The sequence below is a fragment of the Raphanus sativus genome, chromosome 9 (genome assembly GCF_000801105.2).
Source record: "Raphanus sativus cultivar WK10039 chromosome 9, ASM80110v3, whole genome shotgun sequence".
Taxonomy (NCBI): Eukaryota; Viridiplantae; Streptophyta; class Magnoliopsida; order Brassicales; family Brassicaceae; genus Raphanus; species Raphanus sativus.
The window spans coordinates 2655276-2675896 of NC_079519.1; the positions used below are offsets into that span (position 1 = coordinate 2655276).

General features: G+C 34.4%; 3 protein-coding genes, 1 long non-coding RNA gene, 1 other non-coding gene and 2 pseudogenes across 6 annotated transcripts; 6 read left to right on the top strand and 1 right to left on the bottom strand.

The window, feature by feature from the left end:
- Positions 1–4238: 4238 nt before the first annotated feature.
- On the top strand, positions 4239–5126 carry LOC130499951 (zinc-finger homeodomain protein 11-like). Its single transcript, XM_056994519.1, has one exon. The coding sequence runs from the start codon at positions 4239–4241 to the stop codon at positions 4947–4949; it is 711 nt and encodes a 236-aa protein (XP_056850499.1). The 3' UTR covers positions 4950–5126.
- A 2598-nt stretch (positions 5127–7724) lies between these two features.
- LOC130499952 (60S ribosomal protein L34-2) lies at positions 7725–8932 on the top strand. The gene is made up of 4 exons (XM_056994520.1): positions 7725–7883; positions 7977–8056; positions 8421–8530; positions 8632–8932. The coding sequence occupies exons 1-4, from the start codon at positions 7805–7807 to the stop codon at positions 8723–8725; spliced, it is 363 nt and encodes a 120-aa protein (XP_056850500.1). The 5' UTR covers positions 7725–7804; the 3' UTR covers positions 8726–8932.
- On the top strand, positions 8216–8306 carry LOC130500548 (small nucleolar RNA snoR110). The gene has a single exon (XR_008939169.1). It is a non-coding gene; the product is annotated as a small nucleolar RNA snoR110 (small nucleolar RNA).
- Positions 8933–9620: 688 nt separating the features above from the next.
- LOC130499950 (E3 ubiquitin-protein ligase SINA-like 2) lies at positions 9621–11193 on the top strand (annotated as a pseudogene).
- Positions 11194–12254: 1061 nt separating this feature from the next.
- LOC130499820 (E3 ubiquitin-protein ligase SINA-like 2) lies at positions 12255–13088 on the top strand (annotated as a pseudogene).
- Positions 13089–16296: 3208 nt separating this feature from the next.
- Positions 16297–18339, bottom strand: LOC108827794 (uncharacterized). Of its 2 annotated transcripts, XR_008939050.1 has the most exons (5): positions 18216–18339; positions 17550–17656; positions 17239–17419; positions 16893–16981; positions 16297–16745 (listed from the first exon to the last, which is right to left on the bottom strand). It is a non-coding gene; the product is annotated as an uncharacterized LOC108827794 (long non-coding RNA). The 2 variants fall into 2 exon arrangements; XR_008939049.1 differs by having other exon boundaries at positions 17550–18217.
- On the top strand, positions 18247–20389 carry LOC108827790 (E3 ubiquitin-protein ligase SINA-like 2). Its single transcript, XM_018601273.2, is given in 4 exon segments — positions 18247–18558; positions 19393–20055; positions 20057–20121; positions 20224–20389. Coding segments are annotated over 4 exon segments (960 nt in total). The 5' UTR covers positions 18247–18360; the 3' UTR covers positions 20258–20389.
- Positions 20390–20621: the final 232 nt, after the last annotated feature.

Genomic DNA, 20621 nt, shown 5'->3' on the forward strand with positions numbered 1-20621 from the left:
GTCAAACTTTTTCGGTCAAATTCCTCTTCTACTTAGGTTTATGTAATTATAAATACATCATGTTCATGTCAACTATTGATCATTAAACCAAAACTCAGAAATATATAATTTTGGTTCAAGAAACCGAGTATTAGAAAGAGTAGTTTACATGGGTTCCTTCAAATTGATAGTTACTTTTACTCTTGTTGTTATGGCGGCCATTTCATGTGATCTTTTCAATGGTATATATTTCTTTTTCTCAAAAGTATTTTACACACACACACACATATATGATTTTGTATCCCTCTCTAATATTTCTTCTTAAATGATTTTTTGGTGAAACGGGGATTTTTGTGCAAGCTGCGGCTCCGAAAATGTGGACCAGATTGTAGTGAAAAATTCTCAAATCCAGACTGCCATAAATATTAGTGTAAATTTGTCTTATAAAAACGGTGTTTGCGTTCTAAACGAAGACTTATTCTAAAAAGCCTACGTATTGGTGTTGTTGTTTAAATTTTTAAATATGGAACTAGAGCTGGACCCCGTCCGGCCGGACGGGTATTTATTTTATTATTATATAAATAAATATTATTTAATTGTTATCAGTTTTATTTTTTTAAAAAAATTTACATATTTCTAATTTTTAAAAACACAAAAGTCGAATAGTTTATGTGCTGTAAAAATAGTATCCTGTGCTTGTTATTAAACTTTGAAAAAAATTAATATTGACCTATTGATAGTTTGAATAATATTTCTTTGTAACATGAAATTATTTTTCAAATGTAAAAAGAATTTAAATATTTTGATCAAATATGGATAATATGGTAAGATTTAGATACATTAGAAAAAATATATATGTTAATAAACATTAAACATTGATTTACAAATAATTCAAATATAGTTTAAATTTCAGTATTAATTTTTTTGTTGAAAAATATTAATTAGCAACCAAAATAGTTAAACCATATAATTTAAAAATTCTTGAAAAATATATAATCCTAGGTGAGATTAATTATATTAAAAATAATTGAGTTACAATATATTTCATCTTGTTTAAAATATTTAAAATCTTAGCATATATAGATTTATTATTCAAAATAATTAATGGTAAGTTAATCATATATTTTGGGAATATTCAAAAATATTGTTTAATGTTGAATTTAACTTGAATTTATCCAATTTTAATATTGTTAAAATAAATTTTAAATATGAATATTCCTAAAAATCAGCTAATTTTAGGAAATATATTAAATACGAAATTAAGTTAAATTGATTTGGGAAACTGTTTAATAAAATAGAAAAAAAACAATAATTCCTTAAATATAGGTTCATTTAATGGTTCATTTAATTACTTCAGTGGCATACTAATTGTAAATAACACTGAAAACTAAGGGTTAATTTATATATGTACTTCTATTTTAATATAAGAGATGTATGTCTCTCTGATCAATATATTGTTTCCTTAAGTCTTTAAATATGGTGTAATCTCTTTTTAAGTGGAAAGATCAAATAAGTGTGAACTTCCGTTGATGTCTTCCGTTAACGATTTGGCGTTATTTTTATGTTTCAGATAGAATTGTATCTGGAAATGTTGGTGTATTCATGTTTTTTGATGATCCCTGAAACTAGTTAATAATCTTAACTATTTTTGTTGTGAATGTTTATAATTATGCATAAAGCAAATTAGTCAATTGTTTATATCTGTGAACCATCTTGGTCAATGCAATGCTTGGGTAATTTTTTGAGACGGTGAAAGTTTGGTGGTTTTGAATGCAAAGTTGAGTTGTGTGTGTTGTGCTGTAAGTTGTTCAAAAAAAAAAAGAAATTATAAAAATCTGTGTGACTAATTTTATGTGTGTTTCATTATTAGAAAATGATTATGAACTTATGATGATGTGGCTAATCATATATATGATATGAAACAAAATTTAATGCGGGGGATGGCATGGGAAATGGATAATGGAGCAGATCCATGTTTGTACAGAGCGGAATAAAACGAGAAATCACATTCTCGCTTGTTATTATATTCCATCCATTTAGACAGAGATGTGTAACAAAAACGAAGATAGAGATTGACAGAACTCTTTTTGTTTATTTTATCTGCAAATTAATCTAGATTGAGATTATATCTTTAGTTTCTTATGGTTTCTTATGCATGTAGGTCCTCAGTAAAATGAACCACATTTTTTATTCTGACTCGTCTTTCAAAAACAACAACATAATCATCTTTTATATAATAAAACATAAGTCACATTATCAATCAAATTTTAACATGTGGTAAATGATTTATAAAATGCTATAAAAAAATAAATGGTATTAATTTAAATTATTATTACTAAGTGATACAAAAATGTGTATTTCAACATCAAGTTTAACTGATGTTTTTATTAATTATTTAGCATTGTTTCATTGAAACTGATACAACTTATGTTTTTTAGTTAAAAAATTAACAAAATGTTTTATATATTATTTGTTAGAGAGAAGATCTCATATCGAAAATATGTAAAAAGCCCTTGATTAATATATAAAAAGATTTGATATACTCCACTAACTGCCACTTGGTTTAAAATTTAAAACTCATGAAACTTAAGATGATATAAGAGCCATATTTATAGAAGTTACATCACTTACCTATACATACTCGTAAATTTAACTCTAACCGCTATATAACAAACTATAACCATAAATTGGTAGTTCTAAGGTTAAGGAGTCAGGTGGGAGGAGAGGTGGTCTGTTGACGCTGGCAATAGAAAGTTAGAAACCAATGATTCAAAGAAAGAAGCGCGGCCTATTGAGAACCATGGTTTCACCCATTTTCCCAGTTTTAGCGCAAACTTCATCACTATACCCGTAAGATGAAGTTAATTAAACACTACTACTGAAGCGATAATACATGTATATTTTGCTAGAAGTTTTATAACTGATAAAATACATAAATATATTGGTGGATATGGAATGTGGTGCTTAAAAAACTTAATATAGTTAGATATCAGAAAAAAAAAATTAGAAAGTAGTTAATAGAAGAGAATGACTTTCCAAACATAGTGGTGACCGAAAGCATAACGTAAAGAAAAAATGCAAAGGAGGAAGACCACATTACGGCGCCACAGTGATGACAAGAATGTGAAGAAGAGGTCGGTCAAGAGATAAGCGTCTTTAAGGTAGTGGTTAAGGAAATTAGACATTTTATTTGTATGATTTAAATTACAAAATGGAGTTTGGCAATTGTCACGGAAAATTCTTATGTGCTCCACTATTGCTAAGTATGAAGTCTTCGTTCAAAACAAGTATCTAGCTAAGTGAGTTTCTAATTTCTACAAAAGAACATATAGCACATTGGCACAAGTCAAATACTTAAGTTGAAACACGTAATTAGCTATATTAGAAGAAACCACAGAACACTCAATAATTAATTTCGATTAATGGATTAATAGGAAAGTTGCCGTCTAAAGTAAAACTGGCATTAGATAATATACAAAAACGTAAATAAGAAAATGGTCGCTATTCATTTTATGACCGTTGACAACCAAGAACAAAACACAACTAGAAAAGGTTAAATGAAAGCAGATAGAAATGTAGGCTGAGAACCGAAAATTTACTAAAACATGGGGCTCTGACGTGAACTTCGAAAAAAAAATGCAGGGCAGCTGGAATTGTCCTCTAGTACGATGCATGTAAAAGGGCATCGGCCACGTATACGCGTTGGACTAAGTCCTCCCTCTCCGTCGAATATATTCCCTTCTATTTTTCTTACTACTATATGATAAATTGATAATATTATATATTAGCTTTACCAATTTCTTCATCTCCACCAACAAGTTACCCATTGGGTGAAAAAGTGAAAAACCATAACTTACAAATGTCTTGTAAAATCATGGAGAAAAGCTTCTGATACGACCCATTATTTTATTAAATATATATAGTCTATAACGTATGAATATGCTAAACTTCTCAACAAAAAAATAATTTAAAATGTGTTGTAGGTTTTCATTTGATATACAGTGTGTTCTTTCTTTTACTGTGTGTGTTTCGGACGTTTGCAGGTAAGCACTATTACATTTTAAAGTCCTAATTATATTCATCACTGCCATGTTCTTTACCGATATAATTACATCATCGTCACATGCACTTACTTAATTTTCACTTTAAAATATAAAAATAAATAAAAAATAAAAACCCACAAAACCTAATCTCCTCTTTAAACTACGTTAATCAGATGAGAGTTAACACACTATAAAGAGAGAAGTAAAGTAAAAGCTATGGATTTGTCTTCAAAACAAAAACAAACATTACCAATCTCTCCCTTCGCCGGACAACTAACCATCGCCGAGGAAATGGGTGTCTGTTACAAAGAGTGTTTGAAAAACCACGCCGCTAACCTCGGCGGCCACGCGCTCGACGGCTGCGGCGAGTTTATGCCAACACCAACCGCGACTCACACCGACCCTTCCTCTCTCCGCTGCGCCGCTTGCGGCTGCCACCGTAATTTCCACCGCCGTGACCCTTCCGACCATCTCAGCTTCCTCCCTTCCTCTCCCTCCGGCACCGAATCGCCGCCGTCTCAGTCGCTTCACCGCGTGGCTTCCCCTGTTCCTTGCTCTTACTACACTTCAGCTCCACATCACATGCTGCTCTCTCTCAGCTCCGGCTTCCCTGGACCGTCGGATCAAGATCCGACGGGTGTAAGATCGGAGCACAGCTCAAAAGGGGAAATGAGAAAGCGGACGAGGACCAAGTTCACGCCGGAGCAGAAGACGAAGATGAGGGCGTTCGCCGAGAAAGCGGGGTGGAAGATCAACGGCTGTGATGAAAAGTCGGTGAGAGGGTTCTGTAGCGAGAACGGGATCGAGAGAGGAGTTCTTAAAGTGTGGATGCATAATAATAAGTATTCACTTCTCAACGGGAAGAACAGAGAGATCTTGTCTATGGAGGATCATCCTCGTCTTTGTCTGAACACTCAAGAGCTGTAATAATGGTGGGGAAGATGGAGACAACGTTGGTGGGTCATCGTCTTCTTGACGCTAATTACCATACTTAAATTCGGGGAAAATTAAAGTTATGAGCATTAACCGTTCAAATCTTTTAATAGTAAGTTCTAACGTGTAATCGATCATCGATATATATGCAGTTTCAAAAATATTATTGAAGTTGTTGGACAGAGATGTTTCAGAGATCATAATGGGTTTTGTAATGGAAAAGGTTAAACTGGAAACGCAAACCATTCTAATTATAGTAAGTGCGTAATTCTCCAGTAATGATAGATGAAATCAAAAGATTCGTTTATTTGTTTTGTATATTGAAATAACTTTCGCCATTGTTATTCAATGTTATCTTATGTATAACTGGAAATAATATCCTGAACTTTTAAGATATAGTAAGTAGAGTTTGCTTAATTATGAGATACGACGTGGTTATTAAAGATGGCAAGGAACTATGGCGTGGCCGAATATAATTAGGTCATCTGGGCGGCATATTTGTTGAGTTATTAGTATATTATAAAGTTATAAAAATGCGGGCTTATCTCGCCTTTCCATTTAAGGATAAGCTTTGGGCAACAGCAATCTCGCTTACTTATCCTAATTAAGAATAATACAAACGTTACGATTATTATAGTATATCTACACTATATAAATGTCTGGCTATCCCTGCGCCACTGATCCTCTTATCCAATGATATTAAATTTACTCTTTTTAATCAGATTTCTTTCAGTGCACTTATTTTTTTTCTTTTGGATTAACGTTTTTGTATGTAAATTTACGAATCAGACTGGATGCGTATAACAAGCATGTTTTCAATGTCACGGACAAAAGTATCCACGCATACGTAGTCGAGACTGAAGAAAGGCGGTCCAGTACGATCGTTGCCAGACAGACGACCAATATATCTTTTTCTAGGTGACCAACTGTATGTATGTTGGAACCTTATGGCTTCAGATCCAGATCTAGGAATATGATTTTTTGCCTTTGTTCCTCAGAAAGAACGTAGAGCTACCGAATGCTTATCCTAATTCTGTTATGTTTTTTTTTTTCCGTCTAATAAAGTTTTATTAAAGGTCAAGGTCATAAAAAGACTTATCCCAAACCGAAACAAAAAGGCCATCCAGACCCATTACAACTAAATCTCAAGCCCGACATGAAGGGCAACCGAAACGGTCCAAAGCCCAGACCCGAATCCACACGTCTCCACCAAAGCCACGCGTCCACAAATCTTTCCCAACCCGTCCACGTGCAAAACTTCATCGATCGCACATGCCACGCGTCAACCATCTATACCGTCATCAACCGAAAGCCGAGATTTTCGCCGGAGAAAAACGAAACGACTGATATTTCGCCGGAACACGCCGTCGACAAATCACCGCGCCCACTTTATCGCCAAAACGTCTGCCGGAGAGCTATCATCAAGATCTCATCCGGACATTACCAAATCACACACCACGCCGCATACCAAATCAACGCTTCAAACGCAATCATCTACGATCAACCCAAAACTCCGCTCTTTCTGCGAAAACCACAGTCATCTTTAGACGATGAGCGGAAGCCCAAAGATGAATCGACCCTAAAGAAGGGGATAGAAGAAGACGAAGCCGTGGGAAGAGAGATGGATGAAAAGAGGAGAGACAGGAAGCTTCAATCCGCCGTCGCCATCGAGAAGAGCGCGAGACGGAGTCAAAGCCAGATGTCCTACACTGGGAGAACAAGCGAAGACACTGGAGGCAAAAGCCGAACGACCTCCGAAGAGGAAGGAGCATCGCCGGAGTCAGATCCGGTCGGATACCGAAACCGGAAAGCAAAAACGTTTGACTCTCTTTCCTTCTAAATCAACATTCAACCCTCTGAAATATTTTTTATTGATAAGAGAATATGAGGTTTGGAGAGAAAATTCTCTCGCTAAAAGAGAGGAGAGAGAGCCCGACCTAATTTTGTTATGTACTCTTGTCTATTATTACCAGAAAAATTAAATTAAACCAGCTGAAAAAGTTAAAAAGGAAGATAATGTTTAAAATCTCGTCCCTTTGCTTTTTGTTTTCTTCTCAGTATTGAATAATTCCTAAGACTTATCTTATATTATGATACAAATAAAATGTTCTTGTTCTATCAGTTCAAAATCTTTCCAGTTGATTTCTATGGTGCTCCATCTATCATTTCAGTCTTTTGTTCCATAAAAATTAAGTACTTATGAATATTTAGTATCGGCATGGGATATCCCCAAAATTAAAAATAAATAAATTTAATATTCACTTTATACTTGATTCATGAAGTTTATTTATTTACTACACCTTGATAAAAATCGTTTTCGATGATGTTTTATGCAGAAACCTTTTCTTTGTTTATAGTATTTCATGTACTAGCTTTTTTCCTATAGTAGAAATAATCATACGTAATAACATATCATAGATATTATTAAAACTTTGTGGTAAAAACGGGTTTCGCTGATTCGCTCTGATCCCCGTAAATAATCAAAGCTAGGAAGCTTGTTGATAAGATTGATTTTGGTGAATAATGCAATGAATTTGAGTGCACAAGTAGCCCCCCGGGTCGAATCCACTGCGAGACAAGTCTATATGGGCTTATTTCACGGCTCTAGACCGAGTCATATATGGGCTTCACTAAGCGAACTGAATAAATAAGCCTAACAAGCCCAGTATTGTATATCCGAGTAACGGATCTAGTCCGTTGATTGATAAGTACGAAAATATGATCTTGACCGTTCGATTTAGGGCACTAAAGTGTTAAGGCTTTAAATAGCTAAGATAAGCGAAGACGCCATTTCCTCTGCTCCCGTCAGGATAAAACCCTAAAAGGAGGATAAAGAAAGAGCGTGAAAAATGGTGCAGCGTCTTGTATACCGTTCTCGTCACAGCTACGCCACCAAATCCAACCAGCACAGGATCCTCAAAACCCCTGGTCTCTCTTTCTCAAAAAACCAAACTCTCCCATCGATCTATAAAGTTTGTGTGTAATGTATTGACATCTTTGAGTGGTTTGGTTTTGTTGCAGGTGGTAAATTGACATTCCAGACCACCAAGAAGCGTGCCAGTGGACCTAAATGCCCCGTTACCGGCAAGCGTATTCAGGGTGTAAGTCCCTCTGATCTTGTGTGATTTGGTACTTGGTTGATTGAGTTGATGGTAGTGTTGCATAGATCAATGCAAATGTAGTTGTTGTTCTTGTCCGTGCTTATTGACGGTCTTGTGCTGGTTAGATGAATCCCACACCAGGACATAACTTTATCATAAGCTACATTTAGTGCCGCCTTTGTCTTTTTCATAGTTTTCTCCTTTTTAATTTATTTAAGGACATAATTGTTTTACTTGGTGGCAGAAATCTCTATCATGTTCCAAATTGTTACATGTCTCATTTGTACTAATTGTTTTTCAAATGTTACTTATATATTATGTAATTTCATCAGAATCTAACTCGTTTTGTCTTTTGTTTGTTTAGATCCCTCACTTGAGGCCTGCTGAGTACAAGAGGTCTCGATTATCCAGAAACAGGAGAACCGTGAACCGTGCGTACGGTGGTGTTTTGTCTGCTTTGGCTGTTAGGGAGAGGTTAGTTAGTTCTTTAGCTTGTTTATGTAACAAGTTTATCTGACTTCGTTTACGCATCAAAAATTGATTGTTGTGCTCTTTATTGGATTGTGTTTAAACAGAATCGTCCGTGCTTTCCTTGTGGAGGAGCAAAAGATTGTGAAGAAGGTCTTAAAACTCCAAAAGGCCAAGGAAAAGGTCGCTCCCAAGAACTAGAAATCCTATTTTCACTTTTTATTTTATTAAAAAATGTTGTGGCTTTGTTCTAGCAATAGTTACTGGTTGCAGAATATGAGAGAAACATTATGTATTCGTCGCAGTTCTCAAGCTTTTTTTCAATTCGTTTTTGGTCTTGACTCTGTCGACATTTCGCAAATCTTGTGTGTTATACTTTTCTCCTTTCAATTTTCTTTTCACATTTCATTGTTTCTATTCTTGTGAAGTTTACTTGTTTGTTACATAGTGATCGACGTGATTCCTACTATTACTAGATTATTATATCGTTAATGCCAAATGTTGGTGGTCTATATACACAAAGTTAAGTTGCAACGTTATCGGAATAGCATTTCGTAATTGATGAAATTTGGTTAGGTTATTTTGTTTTCCGGTTTGGTAATAGAAATAATTCCGCCAGTATCCGATAAATATTTTGGGTTTAGTTCTGTTCTCGGTCGGTCTATATGTCTATGCCTAGTCCCCTAAACGATTTTTGGGAATTCTTTTTATGAAGTTCGCTTATATGTCATCAGCGTATTCATTTATTTTGACATGTCTTAGAAAAGATGATGCTACGGGTTTAAGTTAATTAGACTAGGATATTTCCATTAGAAGGTAGTTATTTATTAAAATATTATTAAGCAAATAGTAAATCTAAAATATTAACAGATGTTTTTATTTTTAAATATAATTTAGTTCTAAATTTTTATTTATTTGCATAACCCATGAAAACATCTAGTTTCACTATATACAAAAAATAGGAGATATTTTTGTTTTAACGTAATAGCAGCGTTGTAAATATGAGATATTTAATTTTTATTTTTGTTTTAATTTTTTAATCACATTTTTGAATCCCTCCTGCTGTTTTGGGGCTGGAGGGTTGATTTTAGGTAGGCTAATCAGGGCGGTACGTGTGTGTAATTGTTCCTTTTCGAACTTGTTTCCTGATTACTTGCAAGTAAATATTGGTGAAGGTAATTTTTTTAAAAATGTTAATATGAGATAACCGACTCAATTATGCTATAAAAGAACAAAGTTAGGGTTGTCTCAAGAAATACCCAGAGCAAATTTAGGGTTTTGCATATCTGTCATCTCGTTAGCTAGCCATGGTGAGCAAAAGAGCCCAAATTTTCTTTTCGAGGAGAAGCGTTATAGATGAAGCAGAGCCCGTTGAAGAAGCTAGTGAAGGGGGCGAGAATGGTGGAGAAGGAACGGCGACCGGTGGTGAGGTTGATGTAACAGAGGAACGATCAGGGACGCTGTTCGATCTGGATCTTCTCGATTGTCCCGTTTGCTGCCACGCACTGACAAGCCCTATCTTTCAGGTCTTTGTTTCTTCTTACCTAGCTCTTACTTGTCTGTAAAGGAAGCATATTTCATTACAGAACATCACTGCAATGTACATATATATATATCATGTTACGTAAAGAAACCTTTTGATCCAATATCAAATAAGTCTTGTGAACATATTAAGTCTTCGTTACAACTTTGGTAATGATAATTAATAACTGTGACTGTGTCTTTTTTTATTTCTTTTTTTGTAATCTCAGTGTGACAATGGACACATAGCTTGCTCGTCTTGCTGTGTTAACATGAGGAACAAATGCCCTTCTTGCACGTTGCCCATTGGTGTCCATCGAAACAGAATGATGGAGAGAGTTTTGGAAGCAATCATCGTCCCATGCCCTAATGCAAAACATGGCTGCACCGAGAAGTTCTCTTATGGGAAAGAGTTAGTCCATGAGAAGGAATGCAGTTTATCTCTTTGCTACTGTCCTGCACCAGGCTGCACCTACGCCGGCCTGTGCAATGATCTCTACCTTCACTACTATGATAACCACCGTGACTTATGGGATAGTTACAGGTGTGGCTATGAAGAGGACGCGTGGATGCACATCAGGGATAAGATTTTTGTTCTTCAGGAATATAAAGGACCATTGGTTGCGATTCAGTGTTTCGAGGAGGAACAAGGAGTTTATGTGACTGTCAACTGTATCGCACCTCTCCTGGAGTCTCGGAGCTCTCCTTTCAACTCTCTTACTCCTCTTACTCGCCGTTCAGAGCTAAGAAAACCATGTCGTTTGGATTGAGTGAGATGAATAGGATTCAGAAAGTGAGCTTCCAAACTCCTGACAAGGACTTCATGTTTATTCCTAACTATTTCTTGGATGGGCGGTCTGATTTGAAGATGAGAATTTGCATCCGCAAACCAGAAAAGAAAACATGATGAGGATACTGAAGTTGTTGATCGTAGTATTTGTGTTTTCTTTTTTCTAAATTTCTTGTGAAACGACTTGCCTCTGATGGTCTTGTGATACCAAGATGGTGTTGTAGTAAAAGGTGTTTTTTGTTTCTTTTGTGGCGTGCGTTTGGTTGTGCTTTGTTTGTATTGATCTCCAGTGGGAGATGTTATGTCAAACCGTTTGGATGAGTGATGAGCCTGTCTGGTGATGTGAGGTTTAGCAAAACGAAGAGATATCTTTGTTGTTTTGATGAACTGTGGAAGCTGAGATGGTAGTGTTTCTTGTGAGACAAGCAAGAGCTTCTTAGGTACTGTTGGTCTAGACACAGACCATCTAAAACCCATCTAAATCATATGAACATTTTGCATAAAACTATTATCGTTTTACCATAATTCAGAATAATTAGAGGTCATGCAACCAAGAAAATCTATTCACCACAAAAGACTTAGAATACCTTAACCTTAACTAATTTTTTTTTTGGTCAAATACCTTAACTAATTATTTCAGACTTATTCTCACTCAAGATAAGTATGTTTCATTAATAATAATATTAGAACATAAATATATGTTAAGTTAAGGTATATTCAGGGGCGGATCCAGAAATAATATAACATGGGGCACGATATATTTTCGTAAATTTTATCATAACTAAATATTTAGTATAATTATCGGCTGTAGAATCGTCTATGTAATATTCTCATCATAGTAATAGCATAATTAATTAGACGTTCAAAAAAAAAATATTTTATATAAATTATTTTATTCATTAAAATATATTATGTTATATTATACTTTTTTAAAGTATCTTACTCTCTAAACTTATATTTATTTTAAAATGAGTCAAGTAAAAAGATAACATTTTTATAATGTTAAATGTTTTAAGTAATATCACAAAAAATATTATATCTAACTTTATTATTAAAATCTAACTTTATTATTTAATTTAAATATTGGAACATACAAACTTGATAAAAATAAATTTTAATGTATAACTTAAATAAACTAAATTTTTGGAAAATAAAAATAATACTCAAAAAAATAAAAAAGAAAATAAAAATTCTATTAGATATTAAAGAATAAGGAAAAATGAAAAATTGTTCTATGGAAAAATGACTAAACTATAATAAAATGTGTAAAAACTGGAAAAGCCAAAACAGGTTCACGATTTGAACCATAGACACATGGGGCATTAATTAATATTTTAAACCAACAAAGCTAACAATTTCCAACTGCATATTCGTATACAAGAAACTTTTAAATTTAGGCTGTAGCACGTGCCACACCGTATGAAAGCGTGGATACGTCTCTATTATATTGATCTCAATGTAGAGTGTATATATCGATTATGTAATGCAATAAAAACTCTATAAATTAACAATGCTAGAATTATAATATTTTATCAATTTATTAATTTACAAATAAATTATTTTTAGACTTTCTATTTTATGATATATTTTATCTAAAATAAAAAATATTGGTTTAGTGTATATATCGAAACAGCATGATGGAGAGAGTTCTGGAAGCAATCATCGTCCCATGCCCTAACGCAAAACATGGCTGCACACACAAGTTCTCTTACGGCAAAGAGTTGGCACACGAGAAGGAATGCAGGTTCAGTTTATGCCACTGTCCTGCACCAGGCTGCAGCTACTCCGGACTCTGCAAGGATCTCTACGTCACTACCACGCTTACCACTTGGACACATGGAAAGGTTTCACCTGCGGCGAGAACGAGGACGCATGGGTCGAGATAAGCGAGAAGATTTTGGTTCTTCAGGAGCGTAGAGATGGTCAGGAAGGTAGAGATGGCCCATTGGTTGTGGTTCAGTGCTTCGAGGTGGAACAAGGAGTGTATGTGACTGTCAACTATATAGCACCTTGTGCTCCTGGAGTCTCCGAGTTCTCCTTTCAACTCTCTTATTCGGTGTACGGAGCCGCAGCTAGATCCATGCCGTTTGGATTGGGTGAGATGAATAGGATTCAGAAAGTGAGCTTCCAAACTCCTGACAAGGACTTCATCTCTGTTCCTAACTATTTCTTGGCTGGACGGACTACTTTGAAGATGAGTATTTGCATCAACCGGAAGAAGAAGAAGAAGATTGAAGATGTTGGCTAGAGGAAGGATACCTCCAAAGCATCAAGACTGATAGTAGTTAGTTTTGTTTATTATCTAAATAATTTTTGCTCTACTGTAAGACTTGTTACTGACTTTAGCTAGTTTGGACTCTATTTTAACTTTATTTGGTCTCTCTGTGGTCTTTAGCCAGTTTCTAGTCCAATTTGCCCTGAGAGGAATGTGGTGATATCTCAACTTTGTAAAGGAGAAAACAAAAGTTATTTTGAAATATAACAATCCAAGAAAAGCAAGAGGCTCTGAAGCAAAAGATATCTTGGGGCCTCTGCTGATACAAATACAACCAACTAAATGGAAAAACAAATTGGCAAATCGTCATTAATAGGAGAAAACGAGGAATAGTAACTCTCCATCAACATGTGATGCCTCTGATTTTGATGTTGATCTCCAACCATAGTTAAAGATACGTCACCAAACTTTAATTTGTGATGATGATCTTGAATTGCACCACCCATGTTTTCTTCAAAACCGATCTCTTGGTACTCTCGCCGAAGATTAATGTTGATGAATAAAGTCCTACATCGGTAGTTGGAGAAATAATTAAGTAATATATAAAGGGTTAGAGCCAATCTACTAATTGCCAATTGGTTTTAAGTTGGAAGCTCATAATTAACCCGAATCTAATATGGTATCAAAGCGGTCGATCCTTGTGGATCAAAGTTAAATTAAAAAGAGCCACCCGATGTTGGGCCACTCCGTGGATGGTATTCCCACAGTTGTCCACACATGTGCGTGAGGAGGAGTGTTGATGAATAAAGTCTCACATCAGTAGTTAGAAAAATAATTAAGTAATATATAAAGGGTTAGGGCCAATCCACTAATTGCCAATTGGTTTTAAGTTGGAAGCTCATAATTAACCCGAATCTAATAATTAACGAACGGCAGGACACTGCTCCTGAGCCAATATTGCAGTTGTGAGGCCAATATTTGAGCCTAGATAGTTTGTGTATCCTCCCAGAAAGTAAGATGAATCTGATGATAACATGTTTACGAGATGTCTTCGTTGTTGTTGAAGACCTTTGGAAGCTGCTGAGATGGTTGTGTTTCTTGTGAGGCAAGCAAAGAGTCTTCTTAGGTACTGTTGGTCTAGACATGGACCAAGACTGGCTGAGGAAGTAAGAAAAGGGACTAGTAGTTGTACATGTATTAGTCTTGGTTGTAGCTTCGTTTCTAGAAATCATGTTTTCTCCTCTCCTTTTTTAAAAGAAAATTATAAAATGTTATGTGGCTCTGTTGTAGTGGTTGCAGAGAAAAACATTGTCTACTTGTCAAAATTCTTAAATCTTTTTGTTATTCGTTTTTTTTAAACTCTGTCGACGACATTTCGTAAACGTTGGGTTATCCGTTCAAATGATGTGTTCACACTTCAACGTTTCAACACTTCCATCGATTAAAGCGTTTTTGTTAGTTATATTTTCGATTGACTCCTATATAACTCGGTCCCATTTTAATTAATCACTTTCTTGCTTGTTACTCAATTCGCTTAATACACAAAAGAATCATTTATGTTATTGTTAGAACTAGGATATTTCCCGCGCTACGCCGCGGTTGAATTTTGTTAAAATCATTTTATACTTATATTTTTAAATATTATAAAATTAATAAATATTGTTGAAATATTATATCTTACAGATTTGAGAAAAATGATCTATATATATATATATCATTAAACCTGAATATTTTATAACAAATATTTCTACATTTTGAGAAGTTACAATTCTAGAAAATGTTACTAAACATATAAAATTTATTTTGTTAGCAATGAAATAATAAACTATAATAAAAAATGATGAATATGTATATATATTAGAAGCCATGCATATCTAGTAAGACAATGCACTCCTAACTTTGGTTTTACTTTTACATTTTATGTAGTTTTAAAAATAGTAATTCTTCGTTGTGTTTGTTAACAATGTGATTGTTTTCATAAAAGAAAATAATTAAATATTATATTCTAAGGAGTAAATTTTTTGGTTTAATTTATATTAAAACATAAAAAATGATATCCCATAAAATAATTTTGAGGCCTAATAGAAAAATTCAAATCGGATATTTTTTTCTCTAAATTATGTGTTCTTTTCTGTGTGATTTTGAATAAATATCATTTCTTAATGTGACGTATATATCTTAAGATCAAATCATAACGTTTCTTTGTAAACATTTAAATTTAGTATATAATAAGAGTATATACATCTTATTGAAATACTTATTGTTAGTTTATATAGACAATATTTGTTGGAGTTAGATAACTCCTGATTTCTGTTTATAATTGTCGTTCACAACGAAAAAATACTTAATTAAATGATTAAGAAAGATTTTGAAATCAAAATCTAGGTAATTATCCGAGCGATGCTGCAGTTTTTTTAATTTTTTAAAAAATTTAATATAATTTTAAAAATATTTTGAAAATAAATAAGTACATCAATATCAATTATAAGTTTTCTTATTCTTATATTTACAATCTAACATATATTGTAATTTCTACATTTGTGTATTCGCTTGTTACTAAATACTAAAATGTTAGAGAATAAATTGGTGAAATTTGATGTGATTTAATAGCATGACAAATATTATTGTATAGTAGTTATTATTTTTGACATTACTTTTTGTTAGATTTTGGTATCTTTCTAAAAATGTAGTGTTTATGAAAACTTTTTTTTTTAATAAAGGGCATTCTTTACGAAAACTTTTTCTAGAAGAGTTTTTTTATAGCTAAAATCATTCTCTAATTTTATTATAACAGAGAGAAGAGAGGCTCAATAGTGTTGACATGTCTGATCTAATACACAATTCTATTTTTTTTGTTAGTTTCAAAGAATTCAAATGTGCATTATTTTTTCTTAACAATAGAATGGCCTTTTCAAAAAAAAAAAACCTTAACAAAGTGAAAGAAAATTCATATCTTTTTGATTTGGAGATTGTTCAAGATCCCTTTATATTCTTAATTGTTGATCTTGTTTCTTTTCATCACTTTAAATGTGCAGTCTATTTTTTAGATGACCCGAGGATAATATTTAACCATCATCATATCTCATTTTATAACTTTCGTATAAAACAATACACGCATCTCTGATCAAACCATAAGCATCCGTCACTACTCAGCCCAAGCTTAAAAAAACAACCCATGATTTTTTTTATCCTTTGTCTACTTTACAGGTTTTGGTGCAGACGTTTAGAACCAACTGGAACTATATATGAGAGTTAAATTCTGGTTTCTCAATAACTTCCGTGACACCAATCACTATGTCATGAATCTCATTTCTCAACTTTTTGAGTTGTAGCTATTGGTATATATATATTGTGCTACTGTTTTATTGCAGGGATCTATAGTCAAAACTTTTGTTCTCGTTGATGATCACTGAATACTGAACTCCACCTGACCTCTCGACTTGGTTGTTTGAAGCTTGTAAAAGATCTTATCCAGTAATGGTCATTTCTTCTTCTCCAGCTTCACATGTGATTCAAGCAAAAGAAAAAAACAGTACAATCATCATGGTTTGATTGGTTTATGGGAGTTTTCATATAAGTGAAGGAGGACCGAGTTTTCTAATGGCAGGTTCTACTTTCATCCTCACAAGTGTCCCAAACCTTGTGCATTTTGTTCCAAACTGCTATCTTCGCTTCCTCTCTTTGCAAGCTGCAAACTTTCGACAAAGAAAAACATTGAAGGATTAAAGGCTGTTCTGAGATATCCCAAGAAAAAAGGGAGCAGAACATCCAAATTTGAAGCTGTTTGGCAATGCCTAGAAAATTGCAGTCGAGTTGTTCTAGAGATGAGTGTAAGGGATTACCGTGGTTATGAAATGCTACTCTCTCAAATTGAAGTTGGTGATGAATGAGTTGTTGGACAGTTTGACGAAGTATGTGACTGCTACTTAATCTACAAAGAAATATTATGTTTCATTGATTATATGAATTATGTGTAAATCAAGATTAGGCACAGTCTCATCTTGTAGGTTTCTATTTCTACATTTGCTTTATTTTTTTTATTAGAAACATAATGCAACACCTACTTTATTAATATTTATGTTTTTCTTGTCTTTGCTATGTATTATGTCTATTTGAAAATCACCATTCTTTTAAGACACTGACATGGGTGTGGTTTCAAAACTTAAAGAGCTCATGAGGAAAACATACCTTAGTAAGCAAACAAAGGTCCGGACCTCTCACTATCTTCTTCACACCATAGGATATCATTTCTTTTTTTCTTTCTGCAGCTTGCACTAAGCAACTATATAGGACACAACACTGTCTCTTGCCTCAACCACTAATCTCTTCATCCGTGTCAGTAGCACCGTGTACGCTTTCTCCTTATGCCCTGCAAAATCAAATGGGATAGGAAATCTAGACATCAAAACCCATCATCACTGTCTATGCAACACATCTCTTCCTTTCTGATTCAGAACTTAAACGAAGATAATGGGTAGACCAAGTTCTGTCGTACGTACCAAAGCCTAGATTGGGATTTCATCTGCACGGAAATAGGTAAGACCCGTTTGTTTCCTTCCTGGTACAGAGAACCGAGTTTGAATTTCTCCACGGCACTGGACAGATCCTGGGAAACATTAGCACGCATAAATCAATATATAGAGATACATTTTTAAAGAACATATAAGCGTATTTGATAACTACAAACAGACAAAAGCAAAAGCAAATCAGAGGCAAAGCAAAACAGAATAAAAAAAGGTTGAGACTTTCTCTTTTAGATTGCCTCTATCGAGAAGAACCATAGATGCGAGAGGAAGAAAGAGGAGGAGTTGTGAGTATAGATCGAGTTGTGAACGTTGCTCTTGTGTTCTGAGTATAGATGCGAGAGGAGGAGTTGTGTTGATTTCGCTATGAAATCAACCGATCGTCGTCGGCCTTGATAAATCAAAGCGAAGGTTATGGAACCGATAGATCGAAGAAGGTCAAATTGAAAAAGGGGAGATTGAATGAAGTTTCTGATTGCACGAGAGCACAATGTCGAAGAAGAGAGCGTAGAAAGATTTCTGAGGTGGAGAAACAAAATGTTCTGAGTGGTTTAAAAAGTTTTTTCATTTATTGACATGTCACTCTAATATGAATCTAAAAATCTGATGTGTCAATACAAGGAGAGGGTCTTGCTTCATTACTGTGTGGATTAGGAGAAAAAGCGTGTTTTTCAACGAAATGGCAGAGTCGTAAATATGAGTCAATGGCTCAAGTCTACTGAGAGATCCATCCGACCATAAAAGAGGGAGGGAGCCATAGAGAAGCGACTCGGTCATTTCAATAGCCATGTCGAACGCCGAGCAAGTCATCAGCAGAGGAGCGTCGAGTAGCAGCCGCTCCGTTGTCGGAGAAGGAACGGCGGCTGATGATGAAGAGGTTACAGTAACAACGGAGGAGGAGGTAGTACGATCGGGAACGCTGTTGGAACTGGATCTTCTCGATTGTCCCGTTTGCTGTCACGCACTGACGACCCCTATCTTTCAGGTCTCAGCTTCTTCTTTGTCTTGCTCCTGGATGATTCTTTTTTTTTTTTTTAATTTTGCATTAGGAAGATGTTAATAGGATGAAAGGAAGCATCTTTTACTACAGAACATCACCGAAAGTGTGTACCTATCATGTTTTAATTTTATAAAGATTTTTTTTTAACAAGACTCGTTACTACTTTGGTAATGATAAGAACTCTCTCTGTTCCAGTTGTGTTAACAAAAAAAGAGAACTCTCTCTGTGCCTTTTATCGAGATCTCAGTGTGACATCTTGGTTTATCTTTGCATGCATGATCTTTTTTGGGCAATAGGATTAAAGGAAGCATCTTTCATTACGGAACATTTCAAAAATGTATTACCTCAGTTCGAAAATATTTTTTGATGTTTTGGGTGTATGCATAAGAACTAAGGTAGTAAATATTTTCTAAAAAGTAATATTAAAAATATAAATCAAAATTAATTCAACCAATCTTTAAAAATAAGTTTAGAATATTATTGGTCACACAGTTTAAAAAAAAAACTAAAATTAATATAAAATATCAAAACATCATTTATTTTGAAACATTTAAAACTCTCCAAAACATCATCTATTTTGGAACCGATGGAGTATTATTATACGTAAAGAACACTTTATTTTTGTCCTTTCCATCGAATACCTAGTGAGTCCTTTCAATGTATATATATACGAAGAATCATAATGTATTGACTGTACTTTGCAAAAAAAAAAAACATATGAGTTACCACTTTGGATTTGTGTAATTTTGCATTTAGTTTCTTTGATTTTTGTAATCTGATTATTACTAATTCTCTCTATGGCTTCTTTTGCAATCTCAGTGTGACAATGGACACATAGCCTGCTCGTCTTGCTGTACTAAACTGAGGAACAGATGCCCTTCTTGCACTTTGCCCATTGGTGTCTATCGAAACAGAATGATGGAGAGAGTTGTGGAAGCCATCATCGTCCCTTGCCCTAACGCAAAACATGGCTGCACCGACAAGTTCTCTTACGGCAAAGAGTTGGTCCATGAGAAGGAATGCAGTTTCGCTTTATGCTACTGTCCTGCGCCACACTGCAACTACTCCGGCCTGTACATTGATCTCTACCGTCACTACTATGCTAACCACAGTTGCCCATGGGAATATTTCAGGTGTGGCTATGATGGGCAGGCGTGGATGCACATCAGTGATGAGATTTTAGTTCTTCAGGAAGGTAGAGAAGGTCCGTTGGTTGCGATTCAATGTTTTGAGGAAGAACAAGGAGTGTATGTGACCGTGAACTGTATAACTCCTTGTTCTCCTGGAGTGTCGGAGTTCTCCTTTCAACTCTCTTACTCGGCGTACGGAAACGCAGCTAGATCCATGTCGTTTGGAATGGGTGAGATGAATAGGATTCAGAAAGTGAGCTTCGAAACTCCTGACAAGGACTTCATGTGTGTTCCTCACTATTTCTTGGATGGGGAGACTAGTTTGAAGATGAATATTTGCATCCGCCGAAGAGGAGAAGAAGAAGGAGAAGAAAAGAAAACATGATGAGGAGACTGAAGTTGTTGACAAAGTTCTCAGGTCAACTCGCTTGAGAAGGCTATCTATCTCCAAATATTAAGACTAAAGTTTTTTTTAATCAAAGTTGGTATCTGATTATGTTAAATGTTTTCATTTTGATAGGAGAAGAAGAGGAGGGAACGAGGAAGGAGTATGATTGTATGAAGTTTAATATGCTTTTGGATTGTGTATGAACTTTAATGTATGAAGATTTAATACGCTTATGGATTCTGTAAAATATATGAATTTATGTTGAATATAAATTTTACTAAGTTTAGTATGATTTTTATTTGGATCGTGCGGATTGTGGATTTTGATCAATAATATCCAAAAAATGATTGTCCATAGGACATGGACATCCCATTTTAATTCTGAATTTAGCTACTCCCGGTTTTTTTTGGTCGATGTTTTATAAAATATTTTTGTTTGAATTTGTAACATGTTTTGAAAAATTTTATGCAAAATTTTAAAATAATTGATTAAAATATTAAAAAGTAATGTTAAATTTTTGTCTTATGTGT

Coding starts and splice junctions, on each gene's coding strand:
- LOC130499951 (XM_056994519.1), top strand. CDS start 4,239: ATGGATTTGTCTTCAAAACAAAAACAAACATTACCAATCTCTCCCTTC.
- LOC130499952 (XM_056994520.1), top strand. CDS start 7,805: ATGGTGCAGCGTCTTGTATACCGTTCTCGTCACAGCTACGCCACCAAA. Junction 8,057..8,420: donor CCGGCAAGCGTATTCAGGGT/GTAAGTCCCTCT, acceptor TTGTTTGTTTAG/ATCCCTCACTTGAGGCCTGC. Junction 8,531..8,631: donor GCTTTGGCTGTTAGGGAGAG/GTTAGTTAGTTC, acceptor GTGTTTAAACAG/AATCGTCCGTGCTTTCCTTG.